At 40.7% G+C, this 16,747-nt stretch overlaps 2 protein-coding genes across 4 annotated transcripts; both read right to left on the bottom strand.

Annotated features, from left to right (window-relative positions):
- Positions 1–812: 812 nt before the first annotated feature.
- Positions 813–4,847, bottom strand: si:cabz01074946.1 (SLAM family member 9). Of its 3 annotated transcripts, XM_065950894.1 has the most exons (7): positions 4,661–4,832; positions 3,082–3,303; positions 2,878–2,988; positions 2,238–2,507; positions 1,889–1,987; positions 1,049–1,109; positions 813–950 (listed from the first exon to the last, which is right to left on the bottom strand). In XM_065950894.1, the coding sequence occupies exons 1-6, from the start codon at positions 4,695–4,697 to the stop codon at positions 1,069–1,071; spliced, it is 780 nt and encodes a 259-aa protein (XP_065806966.1). In that variant the 5' UTR covers positions 4,698–4,832; the 3' UTR covers positions 813–950; positions 1,049–1,068. The 3 variants fall into 3 exon arrangements, 2 of the variants coding, with proteins under 2 accessions (XP_065806966.1, XP_065806965.1); XR_010665096.1 differs by having other exon boundaries at positions 1,049–1,987; positions 4,661–4,847; XM_065950893.1 differs by having other exon boundaries at positions 813–1,987; positions 4,661–4,847.
- Positions 4,848–5,946: 1,099 nt separating this feature from the next.
- Positions 5,947–16,525, bottom strand: LOC109999476 (vang-like protein 2). The gene is made up of 8 exons (XM_020654530.3): positions 16,167–16,525; positions 11,246–11,487; positions 10,909–11,032; positions 9,403–10,010; positions 8,575–8,711; positions 8,080–8,215; positions 7,730–7,976; positions 5,947–7,109 (listed from the first exon to the last, which is right to left on the bottom strand). Exons 2-8 carry the CDS (start codon positions 11,314–11,316, stop codon positions 6,852–6,854), a joined length of 1,581 nt encoding a protein of 526 aa, XP_020510186.2. The 5' UTR covers positions 11,317–11,487; positions 16,167–16,525; the 3' UTR covers positions 5,947–6,851.
- Between the last annotated feature and the right edge of the window lie 222 nt (positions 16,526–16,747).

Below are 16,747 nucleotides of genomic sequence, written 5' to 3'. Positions count from 1 at the left end.
TCTCCCGCTGCTTCATCATCAGCGTATGCATGTGTGTGAATTGGATTAGTTATACTGATGGACACTTTAAATAGCAAGCTCAAATCCCTTTTCTGTTTTATTACCAGACTGACCGCTCTGCTGTGTCTAGAAACTGTAGAAAATCACAAAGTGAGTGCTGATAGAATCTGATCATCTCAGACATGAGCCGTTGTCTGCAAGATGATGCTTTCCAAAGAGGGCAGGACTGGATTAAAAGAAGCAGTAATAACACCTCAAATCTGATTTAAAAAAGGCATTAATGATGTCAGTTAGACTCTACCAATGCTCTGCTGCCTAAGCTCCTCCCACTTTGACTAGAAAATCATAACAAAGATCAGAACCCAAAGATATACAAACATACAAAATTGTTTTAATTGGGCTTTTTTTTTATACCACGGGATAACGACTACATTTCAGCTATTTTCTCAAGATCTTGACTTGTTGTATCTCGTTATCTCGGAAAAACAACGCCCGTTTCCTTGTGATAATGCGTAAATGTCGGTGGTTTTCTCAAGATCTCGAGCAATTAAGTCGTTATTATGGGAAAAACCACGTCGTCGTCAGTAAGTCAAGATCTCAAAAAAACTATCAAAGTTTAGTCGTTATCACTAACAAAGAGCTAAATAAAATGTTTTCATGTATGTCCACTTTGGGCTTCCGTAGATTTGAAGCTCTGGTCTGTAGGAATGTCTTCATGGTTAGGTTAGCTGTATTGATTGTTTTCCTGTGAGGTCCAGCCTCTACAGACTCGCGCTGCTTTCCTTCGCATTATATATCAGAGTGACAAATGATTATTTTATGAAAAAATTGTTTTATTTTAAATAACACAACACAATTTAATATCATAGCTACACAAACACTGTAGTCTCCTTCACTGATTATTGTGGTGTTGCATCTTTTCTCTCCTCTTTTTTGCCGTGTCAGGCTAACTGTGAAGGGTTGTGGGGTGGGGGGGAGAAAAAACAACATGTCAACATTATGAACACTGGAAGATAAAAAACCTTGAGACAAAGAAAAGCAAGCTTACCTTTTTGATCATGATGTTTTTTATTCACGCGGGGCTACTTTAAGGAAGCTGATGATGGGCTCTTTTGAACAAATGATATAATAATGTATATAAACATGATGTTTTACAAGGGATATATGAGTGACTGAGGGTGATCAAAGAAAGCTAAAGACACTTTGTCCATGCGACTTTCAAAAAATGTGTTTCTTCTTTGTTGCAGCAACCCCAAACATTAAAGATTCTTTCTCACCCCCACATTTATCATAGCGCCCCCAAAGTCACAAATCCAGCCTTGAACGCCAACTATATGTGTCCACCTCTTTGCATATTTACTCATTCAAAGGGTTTAATTTCTGATTCATTTAATTTAACCCCCCCTGAGTCTCCAAGGTGGAACTGAACTCCTCCAAAAATGTTCCAAAAATGTAAAATGTTGTTTCTTTTAACCAGCTAGTAACTCTGGTGCCGACTAGCGTGAGTCATGATGTTTAACTTTCTACTAAGCTAGCGGTGCACATCCCTAATCAGTACTTTATAGCCTGCAACCGGTAGAGCTGATTTCTCCAGCACTAACCTGTCGTGACATTGAAAGTAATGAAAGATAATGGGGACGCCCAGTCTAGACTGAATTCTTGCCTGTAGTGGGTCTGATCCTGTAATTACTCATGATAACACTCATTGAATTAAGCACTCAAGCACAGACTGGTGCTGACCCTTTACCAGATAGTTCAGTAATAGAAGACGTCTTTTTGTAGTCTGTTAGCTCTGCTGTGCTTCTTTGATCATTCTCAGATGAGATTATAAACCCCCCTCCCTTTGGAAGAAGAGGACAAACAATAAATGACGATGATTCCCACTTACCTCTTTTGACATATATTATCGATGCTATGACTCCCAGGATTATTCCAGTCAAAAAACAAAGAATATACCTAGGAGCAGCTGACTTGGTTGGAATGGAGTCTAAAACAACATTAAACAGACAACATTATCAGAAGGAACATGTCAAATGAGTTTGGCTTCATGAAGGTCTTGAATGTTTAAATTAGTATAACTGACAACGTAAAAAGACAATAACGGATATTCACAAGGAATTCTGGGAAACACAATCTAACAAAATTAAAATGAAAACGATAAACTGGTCCGAAATTGTTTCAAATTTTCTAATCTCATCACAATATATTTTTTTCATGTTCCCTCATTGTAACCTTACCATCACATTTTGTAGTGATAGCCGTTGAGCTGCTCCTCATATTCCTCCTGGAGGTGCAGGTGACAGTGACGGGGCTTTGTGTGGTGTTTAGCGATACAATAAGAATTGTGTGGTTGCCACCAGTCCAATTCTCAATTGAATTTGGACCTTCCACATGCCAGGATAAGTTAACATCTCTGTCTGTTGAAGAACAATTCAGCAGCTTCCAACAGCCTCCCTTTGTTGATGTACCGGAGAGGACCGTCTGTATGGTCGGTTTCTGAAGTTGTTCTGTAGGAGTTGAATAAAGAAGAAGGAGATCAACTTTATTAATCTGGAGAGGGGAAATTAGGGGTATCCTATTCTGCTGTCGGCCTCGCTACCCCTCTGTGTGCATGAAGTCATCATGACGGAGTCTCATCGACAAAGACATTGCATATTTATCTTTTCCTAAACTTTTAAATACACAAGTGTTAACTCTTACATAAGTCTGTCCTGATTGAAATATCTCCTCACTGTCTGTCTTACGTTAATACACTCCGCAATAAAGGTTTACAGAAAAGAAAAGGTTAAAGTCACTCTCATTTGATCAAAAGCTGCTTTTCATAATAGCTAATATAATATATTCTCTAAGTTAGTCTTAAGTATAAGTGGCCCTTACGATTCACGTTGAGTTTAATTTTGGAGGAGCTGTCTTTTCCCAAAGTATTGGCGAATTCCACAGTGTACTCCATGTTGTCCTCTTTGGTCAATTTATGGATCGTCAAGTCACCTGATGGAAAACAAAAAACATGTATATTGTCAAGACCCAAAAAATTCAAATAAGCACTCCATTACATTGAAAGGTGATTGATGTGTCTGTTACCTGTGGTGGTGTTAAGAGTAAGTCGTCCTTTATACCGATCAACCCGGTCAAGGTTTTCTTCTCCTTTGCGATAGGTGGCAATCCACGTAAAGTTAGTGAAAACTGACCACTCGATTGTGGAGAGTTTCCAATTTGGGTTTGCTCCTGAGGCCAAAGTAACGTTCCCCTCTAGATACCCCGTGGCTTCCCTGATGGTTTCCACAAGTCTCACCATTGAAACGACTAGAAGAAAGAAAAAAAAGGTTCAGCATTATCACACTCAGCTAATGTTTATTTACAGTTCCATTTGGTGGATAGCTAACTTGGGGGTCAAATTAAAAACTCAAAAAAGTATCATTTTGAAAAAAGGGCGGGACTTAGTGTGGAAAAGTTACCATTACTTATAAACAGTTTGAATACAGTACGTTACGTTTTAAATAAAAATTATTGCACAGAAAAGTAAAAACAGTGGGGATACATGTAAAAAACGTCTGTTAGCCAACTTTAAGCTTACAAGAAAACAGAAACATCAGCACATTCAATGTCATTTAACGTTATATAATCTGGGTAGAGCAGCAGCTAACTTTTCTTTATCTATCTGTCTTTTTGCGGTCATGCACCTGAAGATTTGATACTGTTTGAGTGTGCTACTTTTTTTTTTTTTAACTTTAAGCTAACATGTGTCTCTAGTCTGTCTACAAACACCCCAATCATGAGAAAAGTCTATCCTGTCCGTCTTTCGCCTGCTCCACTTTTCAGAAAATCTATACTCAAACAGGCTGTTTGGAGATTTTCCCTTCATGACATCACAAAGGGCAGTAGTCCCTCCCCCAGGTGGGTGACACTCCCACAGCTAGGTGTTTGTTCTGCCCTCTGAGTCTGCATTCTTAATGTAAACAAAAGGACATGGAGCGAGAAAGCCCGAGCCACCCGAGCCCTTCCAGAGAGGGGGCGTGGTCAGACACAGCTCATTTGCATTTAAAGCTACAGACACAGAAACAGCCTGTTCTGAGCAGGGCTGAAATAGAGGGGTTTATAGTTATGATCAAATACAGGGTCAGAGTTGATTTAGAACAAGAAACTTCACAGACATGTTTTGGGGAACTCTGAGACTTTTTTAAACTTCTTAAAAAGGAGGATAATATGTGACCTTTAACATTGTAGCCTAATGTAAGTTAAACAAGCAGCAAGCAAGTCAACTGATGCCACACACTACAGCAAAAAAATAATAATCTGTAGCTTACAACTGAGACATTTTCAGGATATGGTTTGAACAGTCAAAGTACTTTAGGTTAAGTATAGGTTAAAATATACTAGTGAGTATTGTTAAGGTTTATAAGACTGCTTTTGTTCTGAGAACACAACTTCAGAGAAAAACGATCAAATACCTCAAGAGAATTGCTAATCATACATAATATCTATTTACCCTTTTCCCATATATCAGACTCTCACAGCAGTCATAGTCTTCTTAATTCTTGAACTCAGGAAGTACCTTATTCTACCATTTTACGACTCCCCCCGCCCCCCTGAATATTTCAGAGATGTTAGTTTGCATTCAGGTTCTACTCAATGATTCTGACCAAATTTAAAAAAGACATACCTTGTAGAAATAGAAAGCGGAGGATTTCAAGTTTCATCTTTACCAAGTGAGTGAAATTTGTGGCAGGAAACCGACTTCCTCTTGATAACGTCACAACGTCCACGTGATGAAAATCGTATGGTATGAAAAATCTTGTTAAAAGTGCATCAGTTATTTTAAGATGATTAATCCAGAAATTGACTCCCAAGAATAATGAGACTTAATGTGGTTTATACATGTTTCAATTTTTAAAAAAAAACATGACTTCTATGTTTTCACTCATGTTGATCGGACTTTTTTTATTTTACACCCACGTTCTCTTCCTGCTAACTCATACCTAAACTCGAGACAACTTGTGACTAACACAAGATAAAAAACTCCTGATGACACCATTTATTTAAAACAAACTCTTTACACTTGCTCAATTCTAGTAGCTAGCTAGCTTGTGAGTATCTCATTCAGTCGTGTGAATGAAAGGACAAAAAAAACGTGCTCAATATTAGATAACCTGGGAAAATGGGTTATGAACTGTCGCTATACAAAGAAAAATTGACTGATTGATATATTTATATCAGCTTCATTATTTGTCCGAACACCAAGTAGGCTGTTTATCTGAAGCAGGAGTTGTTTTTTGATCAGTAAACTTATCATTTATTTGATAACTGATATTTTATCTAAATGTTTTATTCAAGGCAAAATCACCCAAATGATTGATTGGTTGTGGTTTCACAGATGTGAATATGTGCTGGTTTTCTTTTAAAGCTAATAAACTGGTGTCTACTAGGATGCTACCATGACGTTAGCATAACCTCGCCCGCTGAATTAAATGTTAATTGTTTTTTTGCCTTGTGTTTAATCCTGCCTCTGGAAGTGTGTCTCCCTCCAGTTTTGATTGCCCTCACTGTTTTCACCTGTGTTGTTAATCTCACCTTTGTCTAATTACCCCCGTGTCTTTAGTCTCAGTGTTCCTTCACTCTTGTCAGTTCAATGTTACATTTTTGTTGGATGACAGTGTTGGTGTCTGTCCGTTATCTACCTTCCTGTGCTCCAGTGTTTGACTCCTAGTTTCCTTTGTGGATTTTTGTTGGACATTTTGGATTTGAAGAAGGTACGTTCTTTTTTTGCCTTTTTGTTTAATACATATTTTCATTTAGTGCTGCACTTTCGTCCAGTTCCTTTTTGTGTGGCCCTCTGCGTGACAGCTGCTCCTCATGCTCAAGCACACACACACACAAATTCACACGTACACCACAAAATACCTAGAACTGTCAAACGTCAAGCTGTCAAAAGAAAAAGAAAAAAAAAAGGACAGTGACATCACTTGGCTTTATTATGCTTAAGCTCATCAAGTCCTAACCTGCTCCAATGTTGTCCCTACATTGTGCCAATAGGTTTATTTGATCCTGGTTCAGTCGTGTTAGCCATTACAAAAACATTTCTGTTGATGGAAATCAAAAAATGAAAAGTTGTACAACAAAACCAGAGCATTAAATAATAACACCTTGTAGACACAATGTTCAGTACACAAAATCCATCCAGTGTGTCTACATACTTTAGTGTTACAGTCTTTTACGTTCACTTTCCAGTGCATTTGACTTGAAAGAAGAAGCAGCTCTTAACTCTTTGATTCAGGCAGTTTCAGAAGGTTCAGAAAAAGGCAGGGGTTCTTTCTTTATTTCAGTTCACGATTCGGCCTTCTCGTTGTCTGTAAAGAATAAACCCATCTGGAAACGAGAACTTCAAACAGGAAGAGATAAGTGGGATGGTTCTAAAGATACACCCTAAAGTCTGAAACATAAAAAGGTCAACTGCACCACCACTCAGGCTTGAATATTTACCACAAACAATATACCTACATTTTCTCTAAGAATCAGCAAGAACTGCTAAGAATAAATGATTTAATTAGTGTTAAAAGTGTTAAAAAAACAGCCCTATTTCTGTAGTGTCATCATACTTGGAAGTAACAGCAGAGGACTTTCAAGTGAAGAGTCTGATGTAAACGGAAAGTGTCTAACTTGAGCTTTTTCAACAGAACTCGAAAGAGGAATAAGGTCAGAGGTGGTGTGTGGGTGTTACCTTTGTTTTTGTTCTTTACAGTTTATGTTCATATGTTGGACATGTGAAATAAAAAATACCCCCAAAATGTATATATAAAAAAAAAGTATCCTGGATTCATCCTCCTTCTCCTTTCCTATGTCGGTTTTTCCTCTGCCTACACAGAAGTCTCTGACTGGAGTTTCATGACAAACTTGTGGCTTTTGGGGTCAATGAACTCTTCGCTCAGGCGCAAAAAGGGAAGGGGTGCCACTGTAACGACCAGCGAGAAGTCTGGGCGGCTAAGGGAAAAAACTTGGCCCTGCCGTAGAGAAGTGGTCACCGGCGCCTCGCTTACTAGTGTCCACTGGCGCCCTCTGCTGGTGTCCAGGTACTGGAGAGTGGGCCCTGGGGTGAGGTAACACTCAAGAAATGCCTGAAATAACACAGACAAAACATGTACAAGTGAGTTTTACAAAGACGAACAGGATGTAGGTAACAATTAATGTGATTAAAGAAACAAAATTAAATTTGAATCCCTGTAATTTTCAAAGGTTGCATTATGTAAGTTCTGTAGTTAAGTAACAATTAAATGTTGATGTTCTCTGCTTTAACATGACTCTTATACTCATAGTTATAAAGCAACTAGGTAAAAGCAACTTACCGGCATTTAATATAATATAAAGAACTAAGAATTAAGGCAAAATCTAGGGAAATTCAAACAACGTTTCTTTATATGCAGATGACACTCCATTTTCTATTTAAGTAATTGATAAACTAAAAACACAAGAAAACTTATTCAATTCAAGCTGGGAGATATCTGTGGTTCGAGAAAACAATTAAAGGAAGAATGTGCGCCTTTTTGACAGAGACATTTACAGATAAACTTGATTTCTGCTGTATTTGTGTGTCAAATATCGCTAATTCAACCTTTAAAGTCAAAATAACAACGAAAACAGCAGCAGATACATGATTTCTGGTACTTTAAAAATGTAGACAAGTAATAGTATACAAATATAGATAGAAATGAATGTAACCCAAAACTACCATCCGTACCTTGGGGGTCATGTTGTGCGAGATGCAGAACTGCAGGTGGTTCATGATGCTCTCCATACTGTGGTAAGACTGTTGCCTGGTGGCACGGAGGTACTTCTGCATGGCTCGCGCCATGGGGGCAAAGATGGCTTGGGCCGCCTCCCTCGGGTCCATCAGCTCCCGCGGGTGTTTGGGGGAGGAAACGGTTGCCTCGTCGTCCTGGTGGCGCTTGATGTGGGTGAAGGCCTCCTCTACTGCCACCACCAGTCTGGGAGGAGAAAATTGAGGGAATAAGTGAAAAAGCTGAATTTAAAATTCAAATACTCTTGAACTCATTTTACATCTTTTTTCCTGTGCAGTTTTGTTCTTACCGGGCCTTACGTTTACGGACTCTCCGCTCCAACTCGGCCTCCTCATAGTAGTACTCGTTGTGGGAGTTATCTCTTTTCCGAGCATTGGCTGCGATCATGGATCTGGACTGACCTGTAGAGTTATTGGTGCTGTTCTCTGTGGACGAAAACACTGGAAGTTAAGTCAACCAGTTAATTTGGCATTTGGACATCCTGAGCAAGCATGCCAAGTAAAGCCCTTTTAATACATTTATTAATATGAAACCAAATCAAAGTTTTTCTATCATGGTCACAGATATCACAGTGATGTACGTAGGTGAATGTATTGCAATATTTCCTATATTACTAGCTTACATATAGCTACATATCACTGTTACTAAAAGCAAAGTCCTGTGATTGTGTTATACATGAGTAAATGTTGGTCTGGTGTATCTTAAATCTACACATGAAAGGAAACTGCAGATGAGTCATAGGCTGAACGGAAATGGTTAAAGGTTTAAACAACAATCATTTTACCTTCCCCCAGATTGTAGACCTTGAATGCAGACATCTTCTTGGAGAGGATGGACTTGGGTAAGTTAAGCAAGGCAGGGTTATAGACCGGGAAGTCACTGTAGTACTGGTCCAGAACCCACACTGCTGCCCTCTGAATACTGGATTGCACAAGACAGGGGGAGAGAAACAAATGTTTCCCCTTAACTGCCGTATTTTACAAGAAAGAGCTGTTATCAGTGAGTGTCACACTCAAGAACCTGACAGATTCATCTGGAGGAAGTGGTGGATTACCACAGGCCTCCACTGGCCCGTGTGCATATACAAGACTGTCAGGAAAAAAACCCTACATTTCTTTAAAATGTAGTGTTACTTTTAAAGAGAAATAAAGCCCAGAATAAGTCCAGGAAATGTGGAAACAAGTGCACCACTAGACAGTTTAGACATGGGGCTAATAAAGAGGAAAAGTTAATGCAAATGAAAGGGTGACATCTAACCATACAGATCTGTACATACAGATTTTTAGGTACTGCAATCTGCATCTGCACTTGGGAAGCGCTTACAACACAACGTTGAATTACTGTATTAGTGCAGAACAGAATGAAATACACTTTAACAACAGGAGTTACAGTATAGGTAAAAGGTCTGGCAGCCTGTATTGATGATAAAAGTAGTAGCATTTCTAGTCAAAGCAGCAAATTTACTAAAGATTTTAACAAGATTTGCTGATTTTCTAAAGGTGGACTTGGCTGATATTCTCCTTGAATCAAAAAAAAAATCCAGAAGAAAGAAATGTAGACTTTAGACCTTAGAATTTAGAAATGATGAATGTCAAAGTTTACAAACGCTTACCTGAAACAGCCCACGTTGTAGAAGCGACTTGCTCCATCTGAAGTCCTCACTACTTTCAGGCAAAACGCAGGCTGCAGATGTCGGACCTCCAGCAGCACCAGGGCGAGGTACTGAATGAAAAGCAGCGCGTCCACAAGCGATGCTGCATATCCCACAATCCCCCTGTAGTCCGTCTCCCTGGAGTCCAGTACGCGCACCCCGTAGAAGAGCCAATAAGACGCCACAAAGAGGAACACCAACGCCAGCAGCAGACAGCGGAAGATGAAGAAACGCGGCAGAGAGGCTCTGGGCGGGCGAAGAAACAGCACCCAGGTGGAGATGAGGAGAATGAGGAGCTTAAAGGCTAGAGAAATGTAAAGGCCCTCACACGGTGTGCCGCAGGGCTCGAGTGTGTCCCGCCACAGGAGCTGTGGGAGAGCCAGGAAGGCCAGAGGAGTGACCAGAGCAAAGAGCCCCAAGATGGCACCCAACGCTGGGCTGAGGTAACGGCGACAGTCCAGCGGCAAAGAGTCCTCGAGATCCTTTGAGATCCGTGCCAGGTCTTCGTTGGAGACGCTGTCCACGGAGGTGCCTGTGACCACAGTGTTGGTCTCGCCCCAGTTGTCATCCTGAAGAGAGGAAAGAGCAGTTAGAGAAGTTTAGGTAATGAAACAATCGATCAGATTCTATTGATATAGTGCCAAATAACAAAATGATCTCCTAACACATTGCATGAAGAGTAGAGCCCGACCGATTAATCGGCCAGCCGATAATAACGGCCGATATTAGCAATTGTGGATTCAGTGACTATCGGTATCGGCAAATTTTATCGCAGATATTACTAGATTTTTTCACCAGTCAAATAGTATTTTGAGTTTTAATTGTATTAAGCTAGCAGTTCTCTTTCACCAGCAGAGGGCGATGTATGGAATACAACAAGCAGTACATGTGCAGTTACTTTCCAGTTGAGTGACCGTTGTTGTTTTTGTTATATCTTTTCCAAAAATGTTTGAAGGGTCAACGCAACGGTCCAAGAAAGATATCGGCCAATATATCTGTATCTGATTTTTTTCCCCCTCCCCAATATTGATATCAGTATCGGCCCCAAAAATCTCATATCGGTCAGGCCCTAATAAACAGCAAGTGTAGATTTCCCCCGTCATAATGACATTTACAGAGAGTCAACATTTATCCATCGAGTAAGAGTGACAAGAAAATTTGTTTCACAGGCAGAAACCTCGAGCAGAACCAGACTGACACCTGTTGACTGGGCCAAAGAGATGGGACAGAGAGAGAGAGTTTGATACAGAGACATACAGATGGAGGGAGAGGTGAACAGCCAGCATCAAACACAACAGAGACTGATAGTAAAGAGTGGAGAGATGAATAACAATTGGTTGGAGTCAAGGCTGAAACAATGACCCCTTAGGAACCAGCGAAACACGAGAGCACTAAAACTTCAGGAGGGATCTGTGTTAGAAGACCTGCTTTAGTTTAAAAATGAGATCATTCAAATTCAACTCTGACCCTGTCGTCCCCTCTCGTGGATTCCGCGTCCAGCAGCGGCTCTCCAGTAGCCTGGATCGTCACCGATTTGTCTCCGCGTAAGGTGATGTCACGGCTCTTTGAGCGCTGCCTGTCCCTCCTCTCCCTGGAGAGGAAAGTGAACAAGTCGGTTATTGATACATATCATTATACATATGGAGTTGATTTAGCTTCTAGTAAATTACAATCTTCAATTTCCATTTCGGCCTGACGTTTTTAAGTTCTAATAATATTTTGAAAAGAGCTAGAAAGGTAACTGACAATTAAAAGATTCACAAGTTAAAGTCCTGTTTGTGATAAGAAGTATCTGTGGTCCTACCTGTGTTTACGGGAGCTTCTTGAGTGGGACGACTTGTAGGAATAGCCCGAGTATGTCGACTCGTTGTCCATGTCTGAGGCTGGCGGTGGGCGGGGTCTCCGGGCCCCTGCTGCCCCCGAGCCACCGCCTTTCTCCCAGACCACGCCCAGCTGGCTCTTGCGATCGCTGATTGACTTGGCGGAGAGGGACAGAGGGAGGCGCAGCAAGTCCACTTTACTCCTGAGGGAATCTATCTTGGAGGCCTGGAAAAAAAACAGGGGGAGGAGGACAGGGTGAGAAAGAAGAAGATAAATGACAGAAGTAGCTCGTTTGGAGAAGGCAAAGACGCCGTGAGAGAGGAGAGGGGAGGATAATTCGTCATATCAGACAGGAGTGAAGGCACCGTGGAGGGAAACAAACCCGACAAGAGAGACAGTATTGTTACTCTGCTGGCACTCTGCAGTGTGTGAAAGCGTCCATGTGTGTACTTTCAGTCACATAGGACATGGCCGGGCCCATTCTTCCGCTTAGACGGATTTTTTATGAGCCAACTCGAGTGATTTGGACCTGAGCGTGCTCCCAACCAATAAAGCGCCATTACGCCAAGCTCTATTCTGGGCTCCAAATCTCCTGTGTTCACACCATGCAAGAGGAGGGGGGAGGGGGGAATATCAGAGCAGCTCAAAGTGTTCCAGTTTTAAAATCGATTTTATGATCTCAGAGACCAAACCCAGTGCACTATTGAAACAAATAAAATAAAATAAATATGATTTGTTTTGTTTCCTTCTTTTGTTTTGGGTCCATGTGTGAGGCATACTCGACCAGACGCCACATTCCTCAACGGCCCCCCGCGGTCTCCGGGGGCAACAGAGCTCAAACTACTACAATGGTGATGAATGGGGATACAAGGGGTGAGAAAAGACAGAAGGGGGTCTGTTGTCACAGCAACCAGAAAATCAACTACACAACCCCCCTCCTCACCTCAGAAGACAGAAAAGGACACTAATCACTCAAGAGGCTTTAATTCTGACATGATTAAACTGATACGCGTCACTTTTCTTCGGGTGTATAATTCTGTTTGCAACTAAAAGCTGCGTTATGAAACATCTCGCGTGAAAACAGTTCTTAAAAACCAGGTTATTAACAACTTGAACAGCAGTTTTGACAGTAGTAACGCAGTTTTACTTGTTTTTTTTTTCAGAAACGAAGATCTACAAAAACGGACTGACTGTGTGTTTCAATAAATTAAAACACTGAATAAAGTAGATTGACGTTAAACATCAGTGTTACGTGGCTAGCTTTGCGTTACGCTACACTAGCTAGCTGAATGAGATCCTTTATCCATTTAGAAAAAACGGAAGTGTGAATTCAAATTGTAAATAAGTAGTAAGCTGGAAACATCCTTGTGTACTGTACTGATAGAAGTCAACATCAGGTTCGTATTGTTCTTCTTCATTGTTGTTTTTGTGAAGAATGTATGGATCACGAGGTTTTATCCTGGAGTATAATTTCATCAGGTCTCCATTTCTTATAACAAAGTCAAACCAGAAGCTGTTTGAGGTGGAAAGCAGCATTTAGCAGCTCTTCTGCTAACTTTAGCTCAGCATGTGACTAAATTCTTTGATAATATGGACATGTTTTTTTTTTTAAAACATGAAGGTAGTTGTCAGGAAATGTTTTAATATACCGTTGACAGCTAAAAAAAAAGGTAAAAAAAGACTACTGATACAGGAGTTTGAAAAACAAAAACGAGGTTTGAATGATATATCTGTGTTGTGTGCAAAATTCAAATCTGTTTGTTTTCTCCAGTTAGTTTAGTTTCTTACTGGATAGTGCACAGGGTACTTTCTGAACATGCTGTAGAAGAAACAGACTCTTAATGTAATAATGAAACTCCTCACACTGTCAATTTGTAACTTCACCTCCTGAGTTCATCTCCTACTTTAGACACCACAGGTTTACAGAAATGACTTTCATGTGATGCACACATGACAAAACTTGTTGAAACATCAGGGAGCAGAGTGTCCATACGAGCCTGTAGAGGCCTCATGACAAAGACACGCGAAGCCATGTGGCTTAATTCACACAAACAAACAACATCATCTGGATCCAAAGCTGCAATTTTAGCCAAGTGTTTGTGAACTCGAGATTGATCTGATGAAAGCCACTCGTGGGAGATTTTTAAAAAAATCAGCTTGTAAGGTCAATCCACAGACTAATGAAGTCAAAACTTAGATTTCTCACACTTTTTAGTCACGGCCAGCTGCTGCACATCACTCTGAACATATATCCATTCATGACCATTCTCTTCTGCAAGGTACTGCAAGGCTCTAAGGGCGAGAGAGGGGGAATGAATGCATTTAAAATCTGAAAAATCATGAAGGACAGACTGATGCTGTTTGCAGGAAAGCCGCCCCTCAACAAGAAAATGCACCAAAGCATGAAGAGGGAAACACCACATCTCTTGGGGTGACGATAAAACATTAAAACAAACTTCCACATGACATTTTTATGAAAGGAGAACATCCTGGGCTTTTGTTTCATCGTCATATCAAGCAGAACACGTGTTGTTAAAAAATGGAAATCACCCTTACCTGACAGCCCAGATTGTCACGCAACATGAAGAACTATATTTAGGCCTCTGCTGTGTGCAGGTTGTGCACATTTTAAGGCTCATTTACAAGAAGACAGCGAGAGTTTATCATTCAGCATCCATTCAGTGATCACTGTGGGAAGTTGATGTGTTTAATAAACGATGGTTGCTCAGTACACTCAGTTTACTGCACATATTGCACAAGTTTACTTTTTCTTTAAATTTTATTTTATTTACCATGTTGTACCTTTTGCACATTTTAGAATGTATTACTGTAAATATTATTTATCTAATTTTACCTCATTTTATTTTATCTTATTTTGGTTGTATTGCACCGCGGGACGGAGACAAACGCAATTTCGATTCCACTGTATGTCTGGCATATTTTGAAATTGACAATAAAGTTGACTTTGACTTTGACTTTGACTTTGAAGTACATTTTGCAGCAGCAGAGGTCAGCGTTATTCGACTTCCGGGCAAGACTTTCTTTTCTGTGCCGCGTTTAAAGTTTGCAATGTAAATGAACTCTTTGGTCAATAACATCACAGAGTATAGGGCTCGTTCATGTCAAGTCCCAGTTAGTTAAAGGAGGGTCACTCGGGGTCATTTCAGCGATACTGGTCGTAGAGGTCGTGTGCAGACACTTTAAGCAGTCACTGTATATAAAAGTCATTCTCTTTGTATTGGCTCGAGTTGAAATCTCCGGAGTATATGCTGTCGCGTTCAGACATCAACTCACTCGGATTTTCTGCGGAAAAAATACCAGGGGTCTGGCCGGAGAAATCTCCGGAGTTTTTCAGGAGATGTCCGTATGTGTGAAAAGGGAAACGAGGAAAACAACAAACAAAATGTTTGTTGAATGTCAGATCGATCATTTCTAAAAGCTTTCCAGATACTCTCTGAATCTAAACGCTCTTTGGCTTTGGCGACACAGTCGATGAACACAGTTAATAGAGGTAAGGTAAAAAAATCGATACAGTATAGTATCGCAAAATTTTGTGTGGCAAAATATTATATCGTCTCATGGTGGCCAAGTATCGATATTTTTAACGGGATATTTTCGATATGCTTTTTAATTTTTAACTGCTGAAGGGGTTGCACTTGCACAGTTCATTTTCAACAAGTTGCATTGTTAAGAATTTATGTTACGGTTCAATTAGACTGAAATATAAAAGAAAAAGACTGAAGTGAGAAGAACAGACCGAGAATTTTATCATCATTTGACAAAACAGTTCTCGATTTAGTTGAGTGTAGTAGTGGACAAAAACAAAATTGCATTCAAAGACAGACTCCTAACTTTCAGACCGATTTTAAACTCCATCATCCGTCTTTGAACAACAACAAAAACCAGCTGTGCATCTCTCTGAGACGGTCAATCGCATCGATCGCACAGGCGAGCCGCTCCCGCTGCAATCAATCGCAATGATCGAAAAGCACTGGGCAGTGATGCGCTTTGCACGTGTGCAGAAACTGTTACCACACTGAAAACAAATAATTAGGATTTTGACAAAAGTTTTGTGGATGCTGTTAGATAGTACCAATTTATTTTCTATGTGTTTAAAACTTGATTTAGCATTTATTTTTTTTAAAGTCAGATCAATAAACTTTTTATGATAACATTTAAAGAAAAGAGAGGACAACGAAGTTTCAAAGTGTAATGTTGTGTTTAATACGTTCGTTTTGGAGGAATAGTGGCTCCTGGGGGCCTCCAGGCCTCAGGGTGGCAGTGGGCCATTGAGGCGTGGCTGCTGCTGCTTCCTCAATACTACCCCCCCCCCCCCCCCCCCCCCACCCCCCTCGAAGCAAACCCGAGCCCAAGCAGGCTTCAGGGCCTTTACAAAACAAACTCACAGTCACCAAATCAAAAAAAAAGCGTAAACCCCAGACCACAGAGTTCAGGTAGAGTCGCTCAGGGCGCTTCAGTTTTGAGGAAACAACTCAGTCAGAGAGAGAGCTGGAGACAAAGCAGCACACACCCAGGATGGAGTGATGCCGCTGTGTGTGCAACAGACACAGCGAACTCCACTCACACGCGTGAAAAGAGCAGAGGAAAAATCTATCTTTTTTCCATTTGGCACACGCGTTAAAGCGCAAAATGGATAAAGTGGCACGGATCAAAAAAAAAAAAGTCCCGCAGAGACTGTAGAAACAAACTGGTGGTGTGATTCAAGGTTTAGTTGATTTGTGATCGATGCTGTTATCTGCCAACTCATCAGTCCTGACAACACACCGAGAGTGGAAAAATAGAACAAATACTGAGCGAAACACGCGTAAGCTGGTGTTTTCATGCAGGCAATAGGCACAATCATGATTTTCTTTTTTGCCATAATGCATGCAGGAAAGTCTTACCTTTTCTCCACGGAGGAAACAAAAAAAGCTGCAACCCCGCTGCACAAAGAGCCGAGTGATTCCAACAAAAGTGTCCCTGAACGCTCCGAATTCACTTTCTCCAGACTCCCATCGTCAAGTCCGCACGGATTCACAACCGGAGAGTTGTTACTCGATTATCCTGCGAGCGAGGTTTGTTTTTTTTTTAGTTCGGTTTCATCGGGTGAAAAAAAAAAAAAAAAAGGAAAAAAAGTTGCATTTCAAAAAAGAGGCACCGCTGCACGAACAGGCAAACCGAGAGACACGCTCTTCATCCCCGCTGTGCGTGAGTCCGGAGCCCCGCTGAGCTGAGAGAGAGTCGGAGCATCCAGCAGCGGAGGAGGGCAAGTCTGCGAGACTGTTGCGTTACAGCTTCCGCAAAATATCTTCAAAATAAAATGGATTTATTAGCGGAACAAACTTGCTTCAAGAAAAACTGAAAATAAATGTATGATAAATCTGCTATCAGTGATTAAACACGTTCACCAATCATTTTTTAATAATCTCCCAAATGGTAATTATTTTGCCTCCTGTTTTTTAACACCAGTTTCACAGCTTTAAAT

This window comes from Labrus bergylta, chromosome 22 (assembly GCF_963930695.1).
Source record: "Labrus bergylta chromosome 22, fLabBer1.1, whole genome shotgun sequence".
NCBI classification, from domain to species: Eukaryota; Metazoa; Chordata; class Actinopteri; order Labriformes; family Labridae; genus Labrus; species Labrus bergylta.
The sequence above is the reverse complement of the archived record's forward strand: the minus strand, read 5'-3'. Positions and strand labels throughout refer to the sequence as shown.